This window comes from Cynocephalus volans, chromosome 1 (assembly GCF_027409185.1).
Source record: "Cynocephalus volans isolate mCynVol1 chromosome 1, mCynVol1.pri, whole genome shotgun sequence".
Classification (NCBI taxonomy): domain Eukaryota; kingdom Metazoa; phylum Chordata; class Mammalia; order Dermoptera; family Cynocephalidae; genus Cynocephalus; species Cynocephalus volans.
In genome coordinates, this window is record NC_084460.1 from 135,149,678 (window position 1) to 135,170,209 (window position 20,532).

At 36.9% G+C, this 20,532-nt stretch overlaps 1 protein-coding gene across 1 annotated transcript in view; it reads left to right on the forward strand.

The window, feature by feature from the left end:
* MORC1 (MORC family CW-type zinc finger 1) overlaps nucleotides 1-20,532 on the forward strand; it is a 175,321-nt gene that overhangs the window by 10,129 nt on the left and 144,660 nt on the right. Inside the window, 5 exon segments of the mRNA XM_063113301.1 lie at nucleotides 4,262-4,330; nucleotides 7,354-7,444; nucleotides 8,096-8,204; nucleotides 12,242-12,401; nucleotides 14,318-14,423. Coding sequence (XP_062969371.1) covers nucleotides 4,262-4,330; nucleotides 7,354-7,444; nucleotides 8,096-8,204; nucleotides 12,242-12,401; nucleotides 14,318-14,423 — 535 coding nt within the window.

A 20,532-nucleotide genomic window follows, 5' to 3' on the forward strand; every position in this document is an offset into this window, starting at 1 on the left:
ACCAGGTCAAGGGTTAAGATCTCCTAACTCATCATCTTAAAAAAAAAAAAAAAAAAGAATTATTATGGGAAAAAGAATGGAGGTAGACTAGTTCATAGATTTACTTATTTATCCAATAACAATTTATTGAGTGTCTGTTATTCTAGGTGCTGGGGATAGAGTGTTGAGCAAAATGCTGAAGTCCATGTTCTCATGGAACATGCATTCTATTGGGGAGAAATAGACAATACAGAAAGGAACAAATAAATCAAATACCAGGAAATAATAAGTGCTAAAAGAAGAAAAAAAAAAAAAAAAAAGAGAAGTATAAGAGAACATAGAGTGATGGGAATGGTATGCGATTTTTCATGGAGTGATCTGTGGAGTTTTCTCTAAACATGTGGTGTACCAGCAAAGACCTGCCTGATGTGAAGGGGTGAGTCATTCAGATCCCTGGAGAAAAATCATTTAAGGATCAATGACAAGGCAAAGTGTTAGAGACAACTGCATGAGCATCTTGAATGTGACGCCAAGGCTTTTTTCTTTAGTCATTGGGCTGTTGAAGAATTTTGAGCAGTGACATTCCCCTAAGTAGACCCACGTTTTTTGTTCTTGGGTTTTTTTTCCCCCCTTTTTAGAAAGATACTCCAGCAATAGCACACAAGGTGTTCAGAAGAACTATGAAAGCAGGGATGGCGAGGAGGTGTGGCCATGGAAATGACCTAATTTGATGAGAATTTGAGCTAGGGTAATTTCAGCAGGTGTTAGCTGGTTTCATTCAGAGCATAGGCAGTATTGACGAAGGGTTGAGAAGACCTGGAATCTGGAATCATAAAGTACGATAAATGTAATCAGAATGCACGTGTTACATTCTTTTGGGTGTGTGACAGGACCCCAGCAGGGCATGACAGTGCTCATTTCACCCCACTTTCCCGAGCACTTAACATTATCATCAACAAACAAATGGGATCTTGGCCAATTTGAGATAAAAGTGGCACTTCTTTCTTTAGGTTGTATGTATTTTGTGAAAAACTGAACTTATGGTTTTTGGTTTTAAATTATCAATTCATGTTATAACATTTTTATTGCAGCAAACCATCATATGGCTATCAACTTAGCAAATTGATTTTCTTAAAAAATAAATAAATAAATAAACCAGGGCCAGCACTTATGCACCAATAAATAGAATTGTTCTGGGGATGCATAGTTAATTTAAGATTGGACTAGTTAGCAAATTATTTACTGAGACCCTGAAGTACTCTAGAATCTTAAGTTTCTTTCAAATAAATTGAGAGCTATAAAATTCAAAGTAGATGTATTTCCTCATGGTATTTTAGACATCTGTGTGTTTAGTTCTAGTAAACATGGATTTGCATTCAATATATTTTTTTAGTGTTTACCAAGTGCCAGGTCCTAGGATAAGTGCTGTGTATACACAGCACCCACTTTAAAGGAATTAGCATTCTAATGGCAGGAGGGGGATCCATAGAAAATGTAGTATGTATCTGCACTTTTGGTGAATAGAGGGCCGATAGCTTTTGTCATATCTCTGAGGTAATTGTGCTCCATAAACATGTAGAAACCATTGGTTTAAAAGAGAGATAGATACGTACGGATGTTTTAATTTACTATGAAGGTGGGAAAATACAGATTAAGAGAACATTCATATGGGCACCTAATGATATGGAAGGATTAGGAAGGCTTCTTAGAAGGAGTCTTACCTGAACTAAAATCTAAAGGGAAAACAAGCATTTGCTTGCTGATCAAGCATGGACAGAGTGAAGGGCAGTGTGTGCAGTAGCCTGAATCTGGAGAGAACATAGCAAACATGCTCAGGATTAGTTCCAGGGGCATGTTTGAGCAGGAGTAGAAGGCAGCAGTAAGGGTGAGAGGATAAGAGATGAGCTTGGACAGGTAAGAGGGCCGGGCCATGAAGGGGGCAAGCAAGATTTGTTAAGTGTTTTATCCTGAGAACAGTGGGAAACCGTAGAAGGGTTTTAAGCACGAGGGTAGTGAAATGCACAACTGACTAAGGGCTGGCTCTACCCTTTGATTTTAGGGAGAGAAAAGAGTCAGGGAGCTGCTGCTGTAAGCCAGAGGAGAAATCATGGCTTCCTGGACTAAGGTAGTGTAGTGGTCAAATTACAGAGACATTGAGGAGGTGGAATCAAGAGCACCAGATAGTTGCCTGTGTGGGGGTAGGGGAAGGAGAATTGAATGAAGATGCTGAGGTTATGATGTGGGCAGCCAAAGCCTCATGGGCAGGTGATGCCATTTTTTGAACAGGAAACATTAGAAGGAGGTGTAGGTCTGATGAGGAAGAAGTGTCTGTTTCATTTTGGATGTGCATGATTAACAGGTGATAGAAATCTACCTGAAATCCATAGTTTTAAGGAACTGAAATAAACAAGGCCACGTTTCAGGGTGCATAGGAGGGAATATTAAATTTCGAGGCTCTACTTGCTTGTTTGTCCCCAATCCCTGATATGGATCTACAAATAAAGGAGGTGCTACAGTATATGTCTGCTAGGAATCGAGGGTCTTTATTTCTGAGGCATTCACTGAAGGAATGCCCTTCTTTCTGCACCTCCTTTCATGAGAAGTATATAACAAGAACTGCACAATTAACTGTGGCTACTGTGCAGAGTTTCCTGAGGCTGAGCCTGGTCCTGGAACTTGGATGCACATTAGTATAACCAGGGGGGATTTTAAGAAAAAAATAACAGTTCTTGAATCCCATCCAAGCCCAGCTAAGTTAGAATACTTTTATGTAATTTGAATGTGCGGCCAAGATTGAGAGCTACTGCCGTGTGCAGAGACCTCAACAAGAGGTGGATTCCCCTCATTGAATAGAGGAGAAATATCAGCCTTAGTCAGAGGGAGGGCTAAACAGAGCAAAGACCTGAAGAGGGGAAGAATATTCTGACACAGAAATTGAGTTCAGCAGTCCAACGAGTAAGTGGAGAGAAAGAACTGGGAGTGATAGGTCAGATCCAGAGGGTTTACAGATAAGGAAGTAAATTAGAGAGAGAAGGTGGACACATCACCATAAAATTATGAACCCAGAAAGATTAGGTATATCTTTTAGATATTTATTTACAGTCTATCTTGAACATTATTTAATTTTAAAAATGTGAATTCTAGGTGACCTTTGAACACAGAGGTTGACTTAACAAATGTGCTGGAAATGAATCTATGGAGATAGAAAGCAGATCAGTGATTGCCTGGGGGTGAGGTGGGCGTGGTGGGGCACGGAAGAAGCAGAAGGGAGGGATTACAAGGGCCAGGGGAAGCATTTGGGGGGATGGAAATGTTCACTGCCTTGAGTGTAGTGATGCTTTCACAGGTACAGGTATTTCAAAAAGTTCATGAAAAGATTCATTTTATCTTTCAATTCTATTTTTCCATGGACTTTTTGACATACCCTTGTGTGTGTGTGTGTGTGTGTGTGTGTGTGTCAAAATGTATCAAATTGTACACTTTAAACATGCATTTTGTGTGCATAAATTATTTCTCAATAACACATAAAAAAAGAAATGTTTTAGAACCCCTATATTGAACTGTTGAAATTATTTTCAGAGCCAGTTTACGAAATTAGTCTCATCAGTTTTAGTTATACCTTTAACATTTTTTTTATTTTTGTTTTTGGCAGCTGGCCAGTACAGGAACCCAAACCTGTGACCTAACCAGAGATTGTATTATGTAATTTAATGATGTCTCTAATCATCAAAATTGATTCCAAGTAACTAAGCTGTTTTCAAAATTCAAATGCATCTTCAAGAGGCAAATATTCACTGCTATGAAGAAACACTCACAAATGGTTCTTTTGAGAATTAACTACTTAGAAGGGAGCCTGATGAATTTAATAAGCATGGCCCAGATTTATTTTAGAATTAGTGCTTTGGTGGAAGGGCATAAAGGTTGATCGATTTGATAGAGGGATCCTGGGGTCACATCACCTTTTTTCTTCCCCTAGGGAGGAAATACCTGAAGTTTAAATGACAGTCCAATTCCAGAGCAGGGCATGTCCTGCTGTATACATAATTTATTAATGTGTAGGTACTTTATGTTAAGTTAAAGCCTTTTTGTTGCATGATTGTTTTTCCCCTGCAGTTTCTTATGAAGCTGCAGCCAAGCCTTCATTCTGAGCACCATGGTTGTGCAATAACTCTGTCACTCTGTGGCTGCATTTGAGGAGGACAAATAATTATGTAAGCAGCATGATTTTCTGACGAACAAATTAAGCCTGATATTTATTAGTAATAACTGCTTTCTCTTACAGTGGATAATGAAAAACTGCAGGGTGGATTCATGTTGTGCTTCCTGGATGATGGATGTGGCATGAGCCCTGGTAAGTTAATTATCTAGATACCTAACTGGCTGTTAAAGGAAACAGTCTGAAAACCCATAAGATAAATACAAATAAATCAAGCTATCTGTGCAAAAACAGGTATGGAGTCAGTAGGGAGAATAAACCCCAGACTTAACCTATTGTTGGACGTTTTAGTTTTAAATATTTCAGTTGGCAGAACAAATTCATTTTAACCATCTAAACCAAGACAAAAAGCAAATGGAAGTAAATATTGTCAGAAAATGAAAGGTAAATGGTACTGATTGTAAGAAAAAAGCATCTTGGAATGGATGGATAACAAATAGTAACTGAATGGATTCTGAGATTGTTTTTAGCCTATCCTTTCCGTACTGCTTGCAGGAGCCCTGAGGCAGTTTCTAGTGCCTTTAGGCTATTTTTAATTTTCTGCTTAACCTTGACGTAGAGGTTGCCTCTCCTTGTTTTTAGCAGTTTGTGGTTTTTTTTCTCTACACCTTCAAAGGTTTAGTTGCTTCAAATGAATGTTCTCATCATAATGAATACATCTATAATATATTTCATGACTTATCTTCGTGTATTCAAGGTTAATACAAAGCCAGCACAAAATAGGTGCACAGTGCTTACATTCTGCAGAATTGAAATGCTTTTCCCTCTGATAAGGGCTTTGAGTTATTTTAGCTATTGTATTCCTAAATTCTTATAACTATACCTCACAAGCTAAGGTTTTTGAATACTAGGTTTGAAAACTTGGTGAGGGAGTTCCAGTAATATGGAATTGTTCTGGTCGGTTCCACACCCGTGGAAAGGATGATCACCAGTGCCGATATAAGCTGAGGATACAAAGTAAAGCAACTATCTTCCAGCTCTGAAGTCCCCCTTGGTCTGAATAGTCAAAGAATATCTATTAGCAAGTTTAGAAAATGCTCAGCTATTTACGCAGTTCTTGCTCTTTGTTTGGATAATTTTGATTTTTCTAGGTCATTTTGATGAAAAGTGTTGTTCATCCTTTAGTGCATAACTAGATATGAGAAAGAAGAGACTTTTTAAAACAACCATGCTGAAAAAAGTCTCATTTTTCGCTTCTAGCCTGAATTTTTGTTTTTCATTTTCCTGAATTCTTAAAATAAGTGACAAAACATATGTGATCTATTCGAAACGAAATCCTTACAAAAAGAAGCAACTCCTTTTATATGGGTCATGAACAAAATGATCAAAACACAGACAAGTGACGAATATTCAGACCTTCAGAAGGAACTCACACTTCAGTGTACACGCACAGTAGTATTTTTTAAAAGCCCTATTGTTGATTAGCAAGTAGTAAATTAGAAGGAAGAGTTTATCTGATGATTAAAAATAGACTCTATCTGTTGTTCCAAATGAGCTATATTAATCTTGACCCAAAGATGACTGCAGTAATTTCCAAACTTTTTTTTTTTTTTTTACCTCCAATCTTGCCCCATTACGATTCATTCCTCACACAGCCTCCCAAGTGGTTTTTTTTCTTTTAATGTAAATCTTATATCATTTTTCTACTGAAAACCCTCAGTAGTTTTCCATTGCTTAAGAATAGAACTCATACTCCCAGCACGGCTTCAAGGTCTTGCCTTATCTGGCCCAGTCCGCTGCTTCGGCCTGTTCTTGCACCGCTCACTTCTTCGCTTTAACACTCCAGCCACACATGGCTGGCCTCGTCATTTGCATCTCACCTCACCTGTCACCTTCTGACAGTGGTCTTCCCTGATCATTCTATCTGCAGGACGCATGTCTGCTAATTCTCTGTCATGTTTTCCTGATTTTGTTTTCTTCACTTAATACTCTCAGGAATGATCTTGCTTGTCTGCTTTTTTCATTCTGTTTCTCCTACCACCACATAACATCATCGAGGACAGGAATCGTGACTGCACTGTTCAGTGTTCTGACCCCACACTCTGCACACTGGCAGCCACATGTGGGAGTTTATGTGGTGTGTGATGAATACCACAGGATTTGGTAGAGAACTATATAGCATGTCTGTACCCAGGCTTACAATTCTGGGGAATAATCCTGGCCGTGGCATTTATCAGCTCTGTAACATTGGGCAGGTTACTTAAACTCCTTAAACTTAAATTTTCTCATCTGTAACATGCAGATTATAATAATAATATCTTCCTTTAGGTTTGTTATAAATATTAAGTAGGCAATGCATGTAAAGTATATAATATAGTAGTATCTAACACATGCTAAATCGTCAATAACTGGTAGCTAATATTGTCACTATGAATACCCTTACCTAACACCTGACCCCTTGAATCTTCAGTTAGCTTTGGACAAGCAGGGTATTTGTGGCATTTACATATCCAATAGAAGGTGCCAGTGAACTATAGCACATCTGTACCAGACTGACACAGGGTGTCAGGACAATTCTAAAGCATGTATTCAGGTAGGTCAACAAGGGGAGCATCCTTGGTTCTGGAGACCAGTATATTCTGAAGTCCAGAGGATTCCTCTCTAGAATTCCAGAATGCCCCAGAGAGATCAGGAGAATGACTCTGAAAGTCTGAAGCAATTAGCTCTTCTTCCCTAGGCAGTATCAGAGCGGAAGCCATTCGGTCCTTCTTAGACTCAAACAGGCCTGGATGAGGGACATATCCATGGGAAAGTTACTGGTGGAGTAGATAATTACGACATTTACAATTTGTTCGCACTTACCACGTACCAAGTATTATGTTCAGGGTTTCACAAATACTTGTATATCATCTCATTTAATTTATTTCATTTGTCTTCATCAACAACTTTGTGATATAAATATTAGTAGTTCCCTTTTAGAGACAAGGAAATTAAGACTAAGAGTTTTAAACATTACCCAAGGTTACATGGTTAGGTCTGTCTGACCTTCAGTACAATACCGTTAAGATCCTTGTCAGAGGTTATGGATCCTGACAAGAATCCTTGTCTCTGAGCTGACCCAAGGCTGTGGACTTGTCCTAACATCCTGAGATAGGTATGAGGTCCTGACAACTGGACCGTTGGCCAGTGGTTACCTTATAAGTCTTTGTCAATTACAGAGGAAGCTTCAGACATCATTTGCTTTGGAACATCCAAGAAATGGTTATCAACCTTGAAGCTCATTGGGCAATATGGCAATGGTCTTAAAAGGTGAGCATTTTTTTTCCCTTTAAGGTATATATTATTGATACTGCAAACAATATTTATTTAAAGGCAATCTTTCACAGAATGATGCAAGCATGCAGAGTCTTAAAAATATATATAAACTGGGGATGCAGGGTTCCTACCTTGTTTTGAAATCTCCATACCCATAACTGGCTTGGATCTTTACAACATTTTAAAAATTAGTTCTCACACAGAACTTTCTGCAGGGATTCCTGAGGCAGTAGCTCTGGACTTTACAGCTTCATTGTATCTCTATGTTCTATGGTTTCTCAAAGCATATTTTATCATAGGTGTTGAGTCTACATACAGCATTTTTTTTTAGTATGCCTCAATGATAGGTGAGGACATGAGGCTCCTCACCTGTGTGACTCCAGCTAGGGCCAGATTGGTCTTTTGAGTCCCGGATGGAACCTTATCCCCAGCAGCCATGTCTCAGAGTGTGGGGCTGAATCAGTTCAAATTCATCTGCTCTAAACTTTGAGGAAAAACAATAATCCTTTTGCCTTCTTGGTGATGGGTCAGCCGAACAGGTTGTTGGAAAGAAAAACCCGTTATAGTACACAGTATCATGCCTTCCTATTTCTGCTTTTTGAGTATATGCAATGTAAACCATTATGCTCTTTATTTCTAATATAGTGGGTCCATGAGAATTGGAAAAGACTTTATTCTTTTTACGAAGAAGGAGGAAACAATGACCTGTGTGTTTTTTTCTCAGACGTTCTGTGAAAGAGAAGGTCTTAGTGAGGTAAGATTTGAGGTTTTCCTTCCGTTCCCATGGCAATTGCGTCGCTTTCACTTACTCGCTCAGGAGGTGAAGTCTGTCGTGGGTTCTTTCTGATTATGATTTAGAAATTTAGGAATATGTCTGAAAAATGGAAAGAAGATGGCTGTACATTCTGGTCATTGGAGGCCTGTCCTATTGACCCTTTCTTGGGAACTTTATTTTCATTATGTGTGTGCCCATATCTCCCGGAGTAAGAAGCTCCCTTTGGCACAATGAGCTTTTTGGAAGAAGCCTGCAAAATCTTTCTATCATTTGTGCTGTAATGGATTATTATTTTTTAAATAAATAGAATATTGGAGTCAAAGACTTGTAATACAAGATATAAATAAATTGAATGCAAAATAGCCTTAAAACTATAACTCGAGTGACCATAATTTCAACTCCATTTGCTGATCTAGAGACATTTTATTAATTTTTAGTGCCTGGGTTTTACTATTTTGAATGTCAGTTATAATTCAACACAACAAATGTATGTTGGGGAGCTACTGTCTGCCCAGCACTGGATAGACTGTGGAAGAAAGAAAACAAGCAGAAGATTATGTGACTATCAGTGAGTTCTCAATCTTGTCACAAAATAAGGCAGACATATGAATTGGATAAATAACAAAACGAGGGTGTAGAAGAATGCTGTTCAAAGCATATTTGTGGCTGCTATTACCAGATTGTCAAAAGCAATATCATGGATGGAGAGATTACAGAGCCTTGAGTGGCCAATGAGGGTTTTATGGAGAGAGTACATATTGCAGCTGGAAAAACTGATGTGTGGGGGAAAAAACACCCCACAGCAAGGCTCAGACCTGGAGATGCCGATATACCCATTGGGTGTGGAGAGACAGTGTGGAGGTGTGAGACCCCCAGCAGGGGTGGAGCTGAATTAGAGGAGTCGTCTGTGGGCAATAAGGAGGGGATGAGTGGGAGCCTGATGTGAGGACAAATGATGCTTTAAGCATCTATGTTGCACTTTATGTATGTAAAGGGAAATTGGGCTAAAGCTGAGGTTATAGCTTTTCTAAAATGTGCCATTTTTTTTTAACTGAAAACAGCAACCTCTTCTCATTTCTACTTTCCACAGAGGCAACTTCTTTCAAAAATATTAGCTAATTCTTTCAATATTTACCTGCATGTCTCTAAGTAGCATGCTTGTGTTGCTACTTGATTTTATTTAGGCATTATCTTTTAACCTCCCACTGTAAAAGAGGATTTGTCTTTTTTTTCTCTGCTCCTATCACACATACCGAGCCTTCCAATCTCCCGTTCTCAACATAACTCTACTATTGTAATGTTGATTCTGCCAATGTTCAGTATTTACATTATAAGACTGTATAAATACTAGTCACATTATACAGTATCATAAACTATTTTTTTCCCTTTCATGTGCAATTTTTTGTTTCCCCTGGAATTAATTGACTTCTTAGTTTTCTATACACTTATCACTATCACTGAATTTTTGCTTAGTTTTCCATGTTCATATGTATCACCATTGTAGTGGACTGAATAGTCCCCCCAAAATTTATTGAAGCTTGAATTGTGTCCCCCAAGTTTTATGTATTAGAAACTTAAACCCCACTATGACTCTGAGGAGGGTGGGAAATCCTATTATGGTAGCTGAAAGGTGGAGCCTTGAAGAGGTGATTGGATTGTAGGGTCATGTAGTAGTGAATGGATTAAAAATGGTGGTCAGTCAAGCAAACAGAAAGGACATTGCTGAGGGGGAGGGGGGAAGGAAGAGGGAGGGAGGTTTTGGAGATGGGGAGCAATAATCAGCCACAATGTATATCGACAAAATAAAATTTAAAAAAAAAAAAAAATGGTGGTCAGGGGCATGGTTCTGCGGGCTTTAAAAGAAAGGGAGAGTCTCTCTGCTCTCTCTGCTCTGCTCTCTCTGCTTCCACCACATTGCAATGTGAGATCCCTGGGTCACTGTCACGACTACCAGATGGTCTTCCCAGCCTCAGAAACTGTAAGCAATAAATTTTGTTTTCTTTATAAATCACCCAGTGGCAGGTATTTTGTTATAAGCAACCATTAACCCCAGTCCCAAACTACTGTCTGGTTAGTTCTATCTTCCTGTTCGGCTGCTCCGGAACCTCCTCACACACTGCAGCTCACGCTCCTCCTTCCCATGGCTGGTGTTTGGCTAACATCCTAGGATCTGCCTTGCAAATCACATCATCCTGTGACTCCTTTCCCTTGGTTTCTGTGTCAGATTTCAGATCCAAAATCTCATGTCTTCTTTTGTAACTCACTTCCCCTTCTTGGTGCAACATATTCTCCAGTGGATTTCTGAGCAGGAGTGCATGGGAGGTAAAATATTTTGAGACCTCGCATGCTTTCCAATGTTTTTATTCTACTCTCACCTTTAGTGATAATTTGGCTTGGTATTATTTCTAGGTTGGAATTCATTTTCCTTCAGGGTTTTGAAGGCATTGATCCATTATCTAGTTTCTACTGTTGTTATTAAGGAGTCTATATCCATCATAATTCCTTAATCTTATATATGACCGATTTTTTTTTTCCTTCCTCTACTTTTGAAGGTCAAAAGAATCTTCTTTGTCCTCGATGTTCTGATTTCAGTGTTTTGCCTTTGTGTGGTCTATTTACATCCATTTTGATGGGCACTTGGATCTTTTCAATCTGGAAACTGATCTCTTTCAATTCTGGGATAGTTTCAGGTAACATTTGACGATTTTCTTCTAGTCATAGTCTCTTTCCTTTTGCAACTCCCATTTTTTATCTCTTGGACTTCTGGAAATGGTTCTTTAATTTTCTTGATTTTTTCTCCTTAAAAAAAAAATTTTTTTTATTTTGTTTTCGGGGAGATTTTCTAACATTTATCTTCCAACCCTTTCATATAATTTTTTTTTCTGTAATCATATTCTTAATTTCCAAGAAGTCTTTTTTTTTTGTTATCCCAGTGTTCCTTTTTCAAAGATATCTAGTTCTTGTTTCATGGATACAGTATTTTCTCTTATAGCTCTCAAAGATATTAACAATAATCGATCTTTTTCTGCTTTGAAGTTTTCGTCTTTCCTCTATGGTTTCTGTTTCACCGACTTGGCTTTGTTAATACTTGTTTATTCGGTCTCTATTCATTACATTAGAGGCTTTTCTTGGATGGCTATTAATCCTGAACACTTTAAAGATTAGTTCAATAAAATGCTGGTTGAAAAGCTTTGAGAGTATGAGTGGGTCTTGGCAGCTGTGAGTGTCACAGTAATGTGATTTAACTGGGCTATTTTATTGGGGAATCCTCAATGTAATTTTCTTTATGTCTTTCCTTCTGGACTGGTCTGGTTTCTCAGAGAAGACGCCCATGGTCTTCTATCTGAGGGCTTAGCTCCTGAGGGAGGAGAGAGATCTAAGGTTCTCAGCATCTGATATGTATGTTTTCACTCAGTTTCCCCAACAGGAGTGCCTGGTATGCCCTCTAGTTCACAAATGCGTTGTTAGGCTCTTTCCAGAGATAAACATCCAGGGTCTGTGGGGATGGGGGAGGAGCTGTTGCCAGATTGGAAAATAAATGCTACTTCTAGCTCTTGTCCCCTTTCCCACCTCCAGAGTTAACTCAGTCCCATAGATGAGACGATAGCACAAGAGCCTTTCAGGGGAGGGATTCTGAATTGTAAATCAGGCTGAGTCTTCCCTTTTCTGTCATAGGCTTTGGGTAGCTTTTCTTACATATGTTGTCATCTGCTTTTCAGCTTCTAAAATTCTGATACTGTTGTTTCCTCCACCTTTCTACCCATCTTTCCAGAGGGAGCTGAAGTAGACACCATCTGTCCCCGCATTCCGCAGTGGAGTATATGAAAATGAAACCCTGAGCATATGTAATTGATACTTGTTTCTTTATAAAAGGAGAATACAGGAGGAAAATAAGCTTTTAACTTTGTTTTTTAATTAGTCTGAATGAGAAGTGGAATGAATTAGGATCAAACAAAAGGATTATGGTTTTTGTGTGTTTCATAATAAATTAATGTGCGGTTTTTTTTTTTTAATAGGTTGTCGTTCCAATACCTTCATGGTTCACAAGAACAAGAGAAGCTGTCACAGATGATCCCCAAAAGTTCTCCATGGAATTGTCTGTAATTTATAAATACTCCCCATTTAACACCAAAGCTGAATTGATGAAGCAATTTGATGTGATCTATGGAAAATGTGGTAAGATCATTAGAAGTCTGAAATTTTGATGGAAGTATTTGTTTTTAGTGTCTTATGAAAGACACTATACATTTGTTGTCATATTTTTTGGATTAATAATTTCACATGGAATCTCATGTTGGGACATTCATTTTATCCATATGAGTTTTGTTTGAAGAGAATACAAACATGAATTACTGTAAATCCCTGACACTGGGAGAAAGGTTTTACTTACATGAGCTTGATGAAACTGGATAAGAAAAAGATGATACCAGCTGTGACCACGGGGACTCCACAGTCCCTGCATCATATAGCAAAGTTAGGAGACACTTATTGCAGCATCCGAGATGAGGTGATCCCAGGTTTATCAGAGATTTAGCAATTTTTAAAATAAGGAATCCATGTTTCCATGGCAGGGTTAGCAAAAGCTTCAAATACTTTCTTCTTCAGTTTAACAGATATTTCCCCCATTCTTTCAACCTCCAAGAACTTTCTTCTCAACATGTAGAATACACTGTCTATTGATATTTTCCAGTGTCGATCTTTCACCAGACTTCACCATTTTTTATAACCAAAAGCAAAAATAACCCTACCTTAGAGAAACCTATGTGTATGCTGCTTTTTGCAACTCTTTGACTTATGTAATGTTTATAGTAAAATTTTGAGAAATTTGTTTCTGACTTGGCCTACTTTACCTCCAAAATTTCTTCTCCAACCTTTTTTATTTTGCTTAAAAGTGATGTTTTAAGTTATCTGTTTCTCTTTGTCATAGAAGAAAAATAGTGGCAAGTAAATAAGTGTTCATCTCATCAACATATTTATGATATATTGTTGACTTCTTTTTTTTTTTTTTAAAAGATGACTGGTAAGGGGATCTTAACCCCTGACTTGGTGTTATCAGCACCACACTTTCCCAAGTGAGCTATGGGCTGGCCCTTAGTTGACTTCTAATTGTGAAATGCAAGTACTAATGAAGGGTTTCCTATTTCCTGTATACTTTTTCAAATGCTTTATAAAAATTAAGTTATTTTAGAAAAATCAGATTTAGAGATATTAGGAAGTTTATCTGAGGTCACTGCAATAGTAAATAGTCGATCCAGGATTTAGACACAGGTATTTAAGCTCCAGAGTCCATGTTCTTTCTGTGTTTAAGAAATAAAAAAAAAAAAAAAAGTATAATTAATTGTCTTTTTAATTTCTCTGACAACCTTGTTTGTCTTTATATCATAATCAACTTTGTAAAGATTTTGAACTGTTTTGTTAACCATGCCTTAGGACAGAGGTCAGCAAACTACGGCCACAGGTCAATTTTGTCCCCCTACCTGTTTTTGTAAGTAAAGTTTTATTGGAACACAACCCCACACATTCATTTATGTATTCTCTATGGCTGCTTTTATGTTGCTATGGCAGTATTGAGTTGTAAGCAGTTGTGTCAGAGACCACACCACCTGCACAGCCTGGAATATTTACTATCTGGCCCTTTATAGAAAAAGTTTGCCAATACCTGCTATAAAGTCTAAAAGCAATATTGAACAAATTTTTAAAACTCATCTTTGTTCTTATATGCATTGATTTCAGTTCCACCAATGACAGCTTCACCTATAATGCAAAGTTGGCTCAGGCTTCTAAACATTTTCATAATGCAAATTATGAAAAGCGTGCAAAGTTTGAGTCCACATTGAAAGACTTGCAATGAATTGGATAGTAATAAGAAGCACAGTTATATAGAAACTCAAAACTCTTTGGCAGAAAGTGGAATTGGCTATAAGGCATGTATCTTGGAACTTAAACAAATAATTTCAATATATTATTTATTGAAGTACAAAAAAGAAATTTGGTTTATAGCAGACTCAGTCCCATAGATGAGATAATAGCACAATGACTAGCATTTAGTGTATTTAAAAAACTGACAAGTCAAACATTTATTTTTCTACCAGGCACTTTGCTGGTTATTTATAACTTGAAGCTTCTGCTTAGTGGAGAACCAGAGTTGGATGTTAAAACTGACAAGGAAGATATACTGGTTGCTGGGGCTCTTGAGGAGTGAGTAACGTGTGTTTTATAGAATGTTTCTCAACAATGGCAATGACCTGGAATTAGGAGTCCTGCCTCCAGGTTCCAAGTCTGAGGCCACTGGGCCATACCATGGAACAATTCATTTTGCCGCAGGTACAGATGAAGTAAGTTAGGCTAGACCAGTGGTTCCCAAACTTTGTGTCAGCCTCAGAGTGGCCGGGGAAGCTTCTTAAGAACTATAGGATCTTGGTTCTTATCCAGATCTACAGAGTCAGAATCTTAAGACTAGGAATCAATAATTTTCAAATGTTCTCCAGGTGATTCAGAGGTGCCAGCATGTTTGGGGACCACTGGAATGTAAGACTTCTAAGGTTCTGTTTTATAGATGTTAAAGCTGAAAAACCCCATGGAGTTCATTATTTATTACAGATCATTAAAAATGGACAGACATCAGGATAGAATAAAGCAAAATGGAATAGGAGCAAATGGCAGTTTTGTTATTTGTCCAGAATGGCCCTGTGAACTGTGTGTTTTTAGTTTATAGTAAATAAATAGACACATTCATTCTTTTTTTGACTTTTAGGAATTCATAGGAAACAGAATGAAAAGATACCGGGAGGCCTGGGTGAAAAAGTGTGGAGAAAGAATGAAATAGTGACAAAAGCTAGGTTTCTTGAAAAGACTTTGTTATTTAAAACTTAGTAGCTTGAGCCTACAGTCTTTTAGTCTCAGGACTCTAGAGCTATTTTAAAAGTAACTTAATCCAATGTGATTCATTTTATATGCTGGTGTTGTCCAATAGAAATGTAATGAGAGCTATGGTAAATTCACCTGCTTAATGTTATATTTTTAAATAGCCATATCAAGTAAAAAGAAACAGGTGAAATTAATTTTAATAATGGCTTTATTTAATGCAATATATCCAAAATATTATTTTAATTTTAATATGAAAAGTATTGATGAGATTTTAGAAATTTTGCATTTATTTTTTTATTTGAAGCAATTTATTATACATATGTATGGGGTATGGAGTTGGCTATCAGTATTTTTGTACAATATGTGATGATAAAATCAGGATAATTAGCATATTCATCATTACAAGAGTAATCAATCTTTGTATCCATAGACCAATTTCTCCCTAACTACCTCCTCCTTTCTCACCTCTAGTAACCACAGTTCTATTCTCTACTTCTGAAAGTTCAACGTACCTTTGTGATTGTTGTTTTTTTCTTTTTCCTTCTTGCTTTCTTGCTTTCTTTATCAATTTCTTAGTTCCCACTTATGAGTGTGGACATGTGGTATTTCCCTTCCTGCTCCTGGCTTCTTTCACTTAATGTAATTTTCTCCACGTTCATCCATGTTGCTGTGAAAGGCAAAATTTCATTCTTCTTTACAGTAATATTCCATTAAGTATATATACAACAGTTTTCCTTATCCGGTCATCTGTTGATGGTTATTTATGTTGATAACATATCTTGGCCTTTGTAAATACAGCTGCAACAAACATGGGAGTGCTGGTATCCCTTCAACATGATGATTTCCATTCCTTTGGGTGGATTACAGTGGGATTGCTGTATCACCTGGTAGATCTATCTGTAGTTGTTTGAGAAACCTCCATACTGTTTTTCATAATGGCTGTGCTAATTTACAGTCCCTCCTGCACTGTTGGTCCCCTTTCTCTGCATCCTCAGCAACAATTGTTATTCTCTGTCTTTTTGATAATTGAGATGTTTTTGATAATTGACATTTGATATCTCAATGTGGTTTTGATTTGCATTTTGATTTGATGGTGAGCATTTTTTCATGAACTTGTTGACCACTTATCTTCCTTTGAGAGATGTCTATTCAGTTCCTTTGCCCATTTTTTAATCAGGTTACTTATTTTTTTGTTGTTAAGTTGACTGAGTTTCTTGTATATTCTGGAGATTAATCCTTTGCCGGATGCATAGTTTGCAAATATTTTCTCCTACTCTGTAGGATTTTTTGCTCTGTTAATTGTTTCTTTTGTGTGCAAGAGCTTTTTAGTTTGATAGAATTTTACTTGTTTATTTTTCCTTTTGTTGCCTGAGCTTTTGGGGTCATATTCATAAAATCTTTGCCCAGTCCTACTTCCTGAAGTGTTTTCCCTATGTTTTTTTTTCGGAGTTTTATAGTTTTAGGTCTTATATTTAAGTATTTAATCCATTTCGAGTTGATTTGGATATATGGAGAAAGGTACAGGTCTAGTTTTATTCTTCTATGTATGGATGTCCAGTTTTCCCAGCACCAGTTATTAAAGTGACAGTCTTTTTCCCAATGTATGTTCCCAGTGCCTTTATCAAAGATCAATTTGGCTTTAACTACCTGGGTTGAATTCTGCATTCTCTATTCTGTTCCATTGGTCCAAGAGTCTGTTTTTTTTTTTTTTTTTTTTTTTGCCATTATCATGCTGTTTTGGTTACTACAGCTTTATACTATAATTTGAAGTCAGGTAGTGTTATGCTATAAACAATAGTGTCTTTATTCACCAACACACTATCAGAAATAGAAGTCAAGAAAGCAAGCTCATTTACAATACCTACCAAAGGAGAGAGAGATGAAATGAGAAAGACACACATAAAATAGCTACCCCAAAATAAAATACCTAGGAATTAATTTAACCAAGGAGGTGAAAGATTTCTACAATGAGAACGACAAATCACTGCTGAAAGAAATTAAAGAGGACACCAAAAGGATGAAAAGACATTCCATGCTCTTGGACTGGAAGAATAAACATGGTAAAAATGTCCATACTATCCAAAGAGATCTACAGATTCAATGCAATCCCCATCAAAATACCAATGACATTATTCTCAGAAATAGAAAAAACAATCCTCACATTCATATGGAACAACTAAAGTCCCCAAATAAGCAAAGTGATCCTGAGCAAAAAAATAAAGCCAGAAGCATAAAAAGGATTTTATTAGCTCTAGGAGTTTTTAGGTTTTTCTATACACAGAATCATGTCATCTGCTACTAGGGACAATTTGACTTTGTCTATTCCAATTCAGGTGTCTTTTGTTTGTTTCTCTTTCTTCTTCTTCTTCTTTTTTTTCTGACAACTGGTTGATAAGGGTATACAAACCCATGACCTTGGTATTATAAGGCTGTGTTCTAACCAACTGAGCTAACCAGCCAGCCTCTATTTCTTTTTTTTGCCTGATTGCTCTGGCTAGTACTTCCAATACTATGTGTATTAGTCCATTTTTGTTGCTTATGATAAAATAGCTGAAACTGGGTGATTTATGAAGAAAAACAACATTTACTACTTACAGTTCTGAGGCTGGGAAGTCCAAAGTCCATCTGGTGGTGACAGTGACCCAGGGATCTCATATTGCAAGATGCTGGGAAGAGAGAGGAGAGAGGAGGGAGGAGGAAGAGAGAGACTCTCCTCTTCTTTCAAAGCCCTCAGAACCATACCCCTGACCACCGTTTTTAATCCCTTCACTCAGCATGGTCTTACAATCCAATCACCTCTTTAAGGCTCCATCTTTCAATTGCCACAATAGGATTTCCCATCCTCCTAACAGTCACAGTGGGGGCTAAGTTTCTAATACATAAAACTTGGGGGACACAGTTTAAGCTTTGATGAGTTTTGAGGGGATATAATTCAATCCACTACATATGTTAAATAGGAATGGTGAAAACGGGCATCCTTGTCTTGTTCCTTTTCTTAAAGGAAAAGCTTTGAGCTTTTCCCCATTCAGAATAATATTGGGGGTGGGTTTGTCATATATTTCTATACCTAATTCATTGCAAGTATTTATCATGAAGAGATGTTGAATTTTGTCAAGTGCTTTTTCTGCATCTATTGAAATGATCATATAGTTTTTGTCCTTGATTTTGCTGATATGCTGTATCACATTTATTAATTTGCATATATTGCACCATCCTTGTATCCCTGGGATGAATCCCACTTGATCATGATTTATAATCTCTGTGAAGTGCTGTTGCATTCTGTTTGCTAATATTTTCTTGAGGATTTTTTCATCTATGTTCATTAAGGATATTAGCCTGTAGTTTTCTTTTTTTGTTGTATTGTTTTCTGATTTTGGTATCAGGGTGATGCTGGCCTCATAGAATGAGTTTGGGAGAATAGCCTCTATTTCAATTTTGTGGAGTAGTTTGAAGAGATTTGGTATTAGTTCTTCTTTAAAGGTTTGGTAGTATTCAGCAGTGAAGCCATCTGGTACTGGGCTTTTCTTTTTTAGGAGATTGCAGATTACTGCTTTAATCTTGTTGTTTGTATTGGCTGTTCAGGTTTTCTATTTCTTCTTGGTTCAGTGTGGTGGTTTGTATGTTCTGATAAATTTATCCATTTCCCCCAGATTTTCAAAGTTTTTGGTGTAAAGTTTTTCATAATAGTCTCAAATGATTCTTTGTATTTCTGTGGTATTGTTTGGAATGTCTTCTTTTTTATTTCTGACTTTTATTATTTGGTTCTTCTCTCTTCTTTTTTAAGTTAGCCGAGCTAATGGTTTATTTATTTTGTTTTATCTTCTCAAAAAACCAACTTTTTGTTTCATTGATCATTTTTTGTATCATTTTTTTGAGTCTCTATTTTATTTAGATCTGCTCTGATCTCCATATTTTTTTTTGCCATCTATTAATATTGGGATTGGATTGTTTTTGTTTTTCTAGTTCTTTGAGGTATGATGATAGGTTTTTTATTTAGAGACTTTCTATTCTCTTGATGTAAACATTTATTGCAGTAAGTTTCCCTCTTAGTCTGCTTTTGCAGTATCCCATAGGTTTTGGTATGATGTATCTTTATTCTTGTTAGTTTTAAGAAATTTTTTGATTCCCTGTTTATTTTCTTTTCTGATCAATAGGTCATTAAGGATCATATTGTTTAATTTCCACATATTTGTATAGTTTCCAAAGTTTTGCTGGTTATTGATTTCTAGTTTTAACCCATTGTGTTCTGAAAAGGCACTTGAAATGACTTCAATTTTTTAAAACTTGTTGAGACTTGGTTTGTAACTGCTGTAGACTAGATGCCCCACCAACCTCACTGAAACTTAAATCCCTACTGTAACTGTTGAAGATGGGAAATTCTATTATTGTAATTGAAAGTTGGGGCCTTGAAGAAGTGATTAGATCATAGGACCATGCCATACTGTATGGATTAATAATGGTGGTCAGGGGCATGGTTCTGAGAACTTTAGAAAGGAGAGTACATGAGGAGCTATCTATTTCTCTCTCTCTGCTCTGCCATTTTCTGCCATGTGGAACCCTTCTATTGATGTAAAGCCAACAACAAAGAAGACCCTCAGCCGATTTGTTCCCTCAACTTTGGACTTCTCAGCCTCTGAAACTGTAAGCAATAAATTTTGTTTTCTTTATATAATACCCAGTTCCGGGTATTTTGTTATAAGCAACAGAAAAAGAATAATACAGTAATCTAAGATGTGGTCTATCCTTGAGAATGTTCCATGTACTCATGAGAAGGATGTATATGCTGTAGTTGTTGGTTGAAATGTTCTGTTGATGTCTACGAAGTCCATTTGGTCTAAAGCGTAGTTTAAATCCTTTGTTTCTCTGTTAATTTGTTGCCTAGATGATCTATATAACGTTGAGAGTGGAGTGTTCAGGTCCCCAACTATTATTGTATTGGGATCAATCTCTCTCTTTAGGGCTAATAGTGTTTGCTTTATATATCTGGGTGCACCAGGTTGGATGTGTATATATTTATGATATATCTTCTTGCTGGATAGATCCTTTCATCATTATATAATGAACTTTGTCTCTTTTTATGGTTTTTTGTTTAAAGTCTCTTCTATTTGATATAAGAATAGCTACTCCTGTAGCTATTGCTTTCCTGTAGCTATTGCTATTGTTTTGCTTTCCATTTGTGTGGTATATCTTTTTCTATCACTTCACTATTAGTCTCTGTGAGTCTGTATGGGTGAGGTGAGTTTCTTGTAGATAGCATATAGTTGGGTCTTATTTTTAATCCATTCAATCGGTCTATGTCTTTTGAATGGGGAATTCAATCCATTTACATTTAGGGTAGTTATTGAAATGTACTGTCTTATTCTGGGCATTTTTAATATTTTTGTATGGTTGGCTTAAGTATCTTTTGTTACTTTCTTTCCCTTTTATTGTTTGTCTTCAG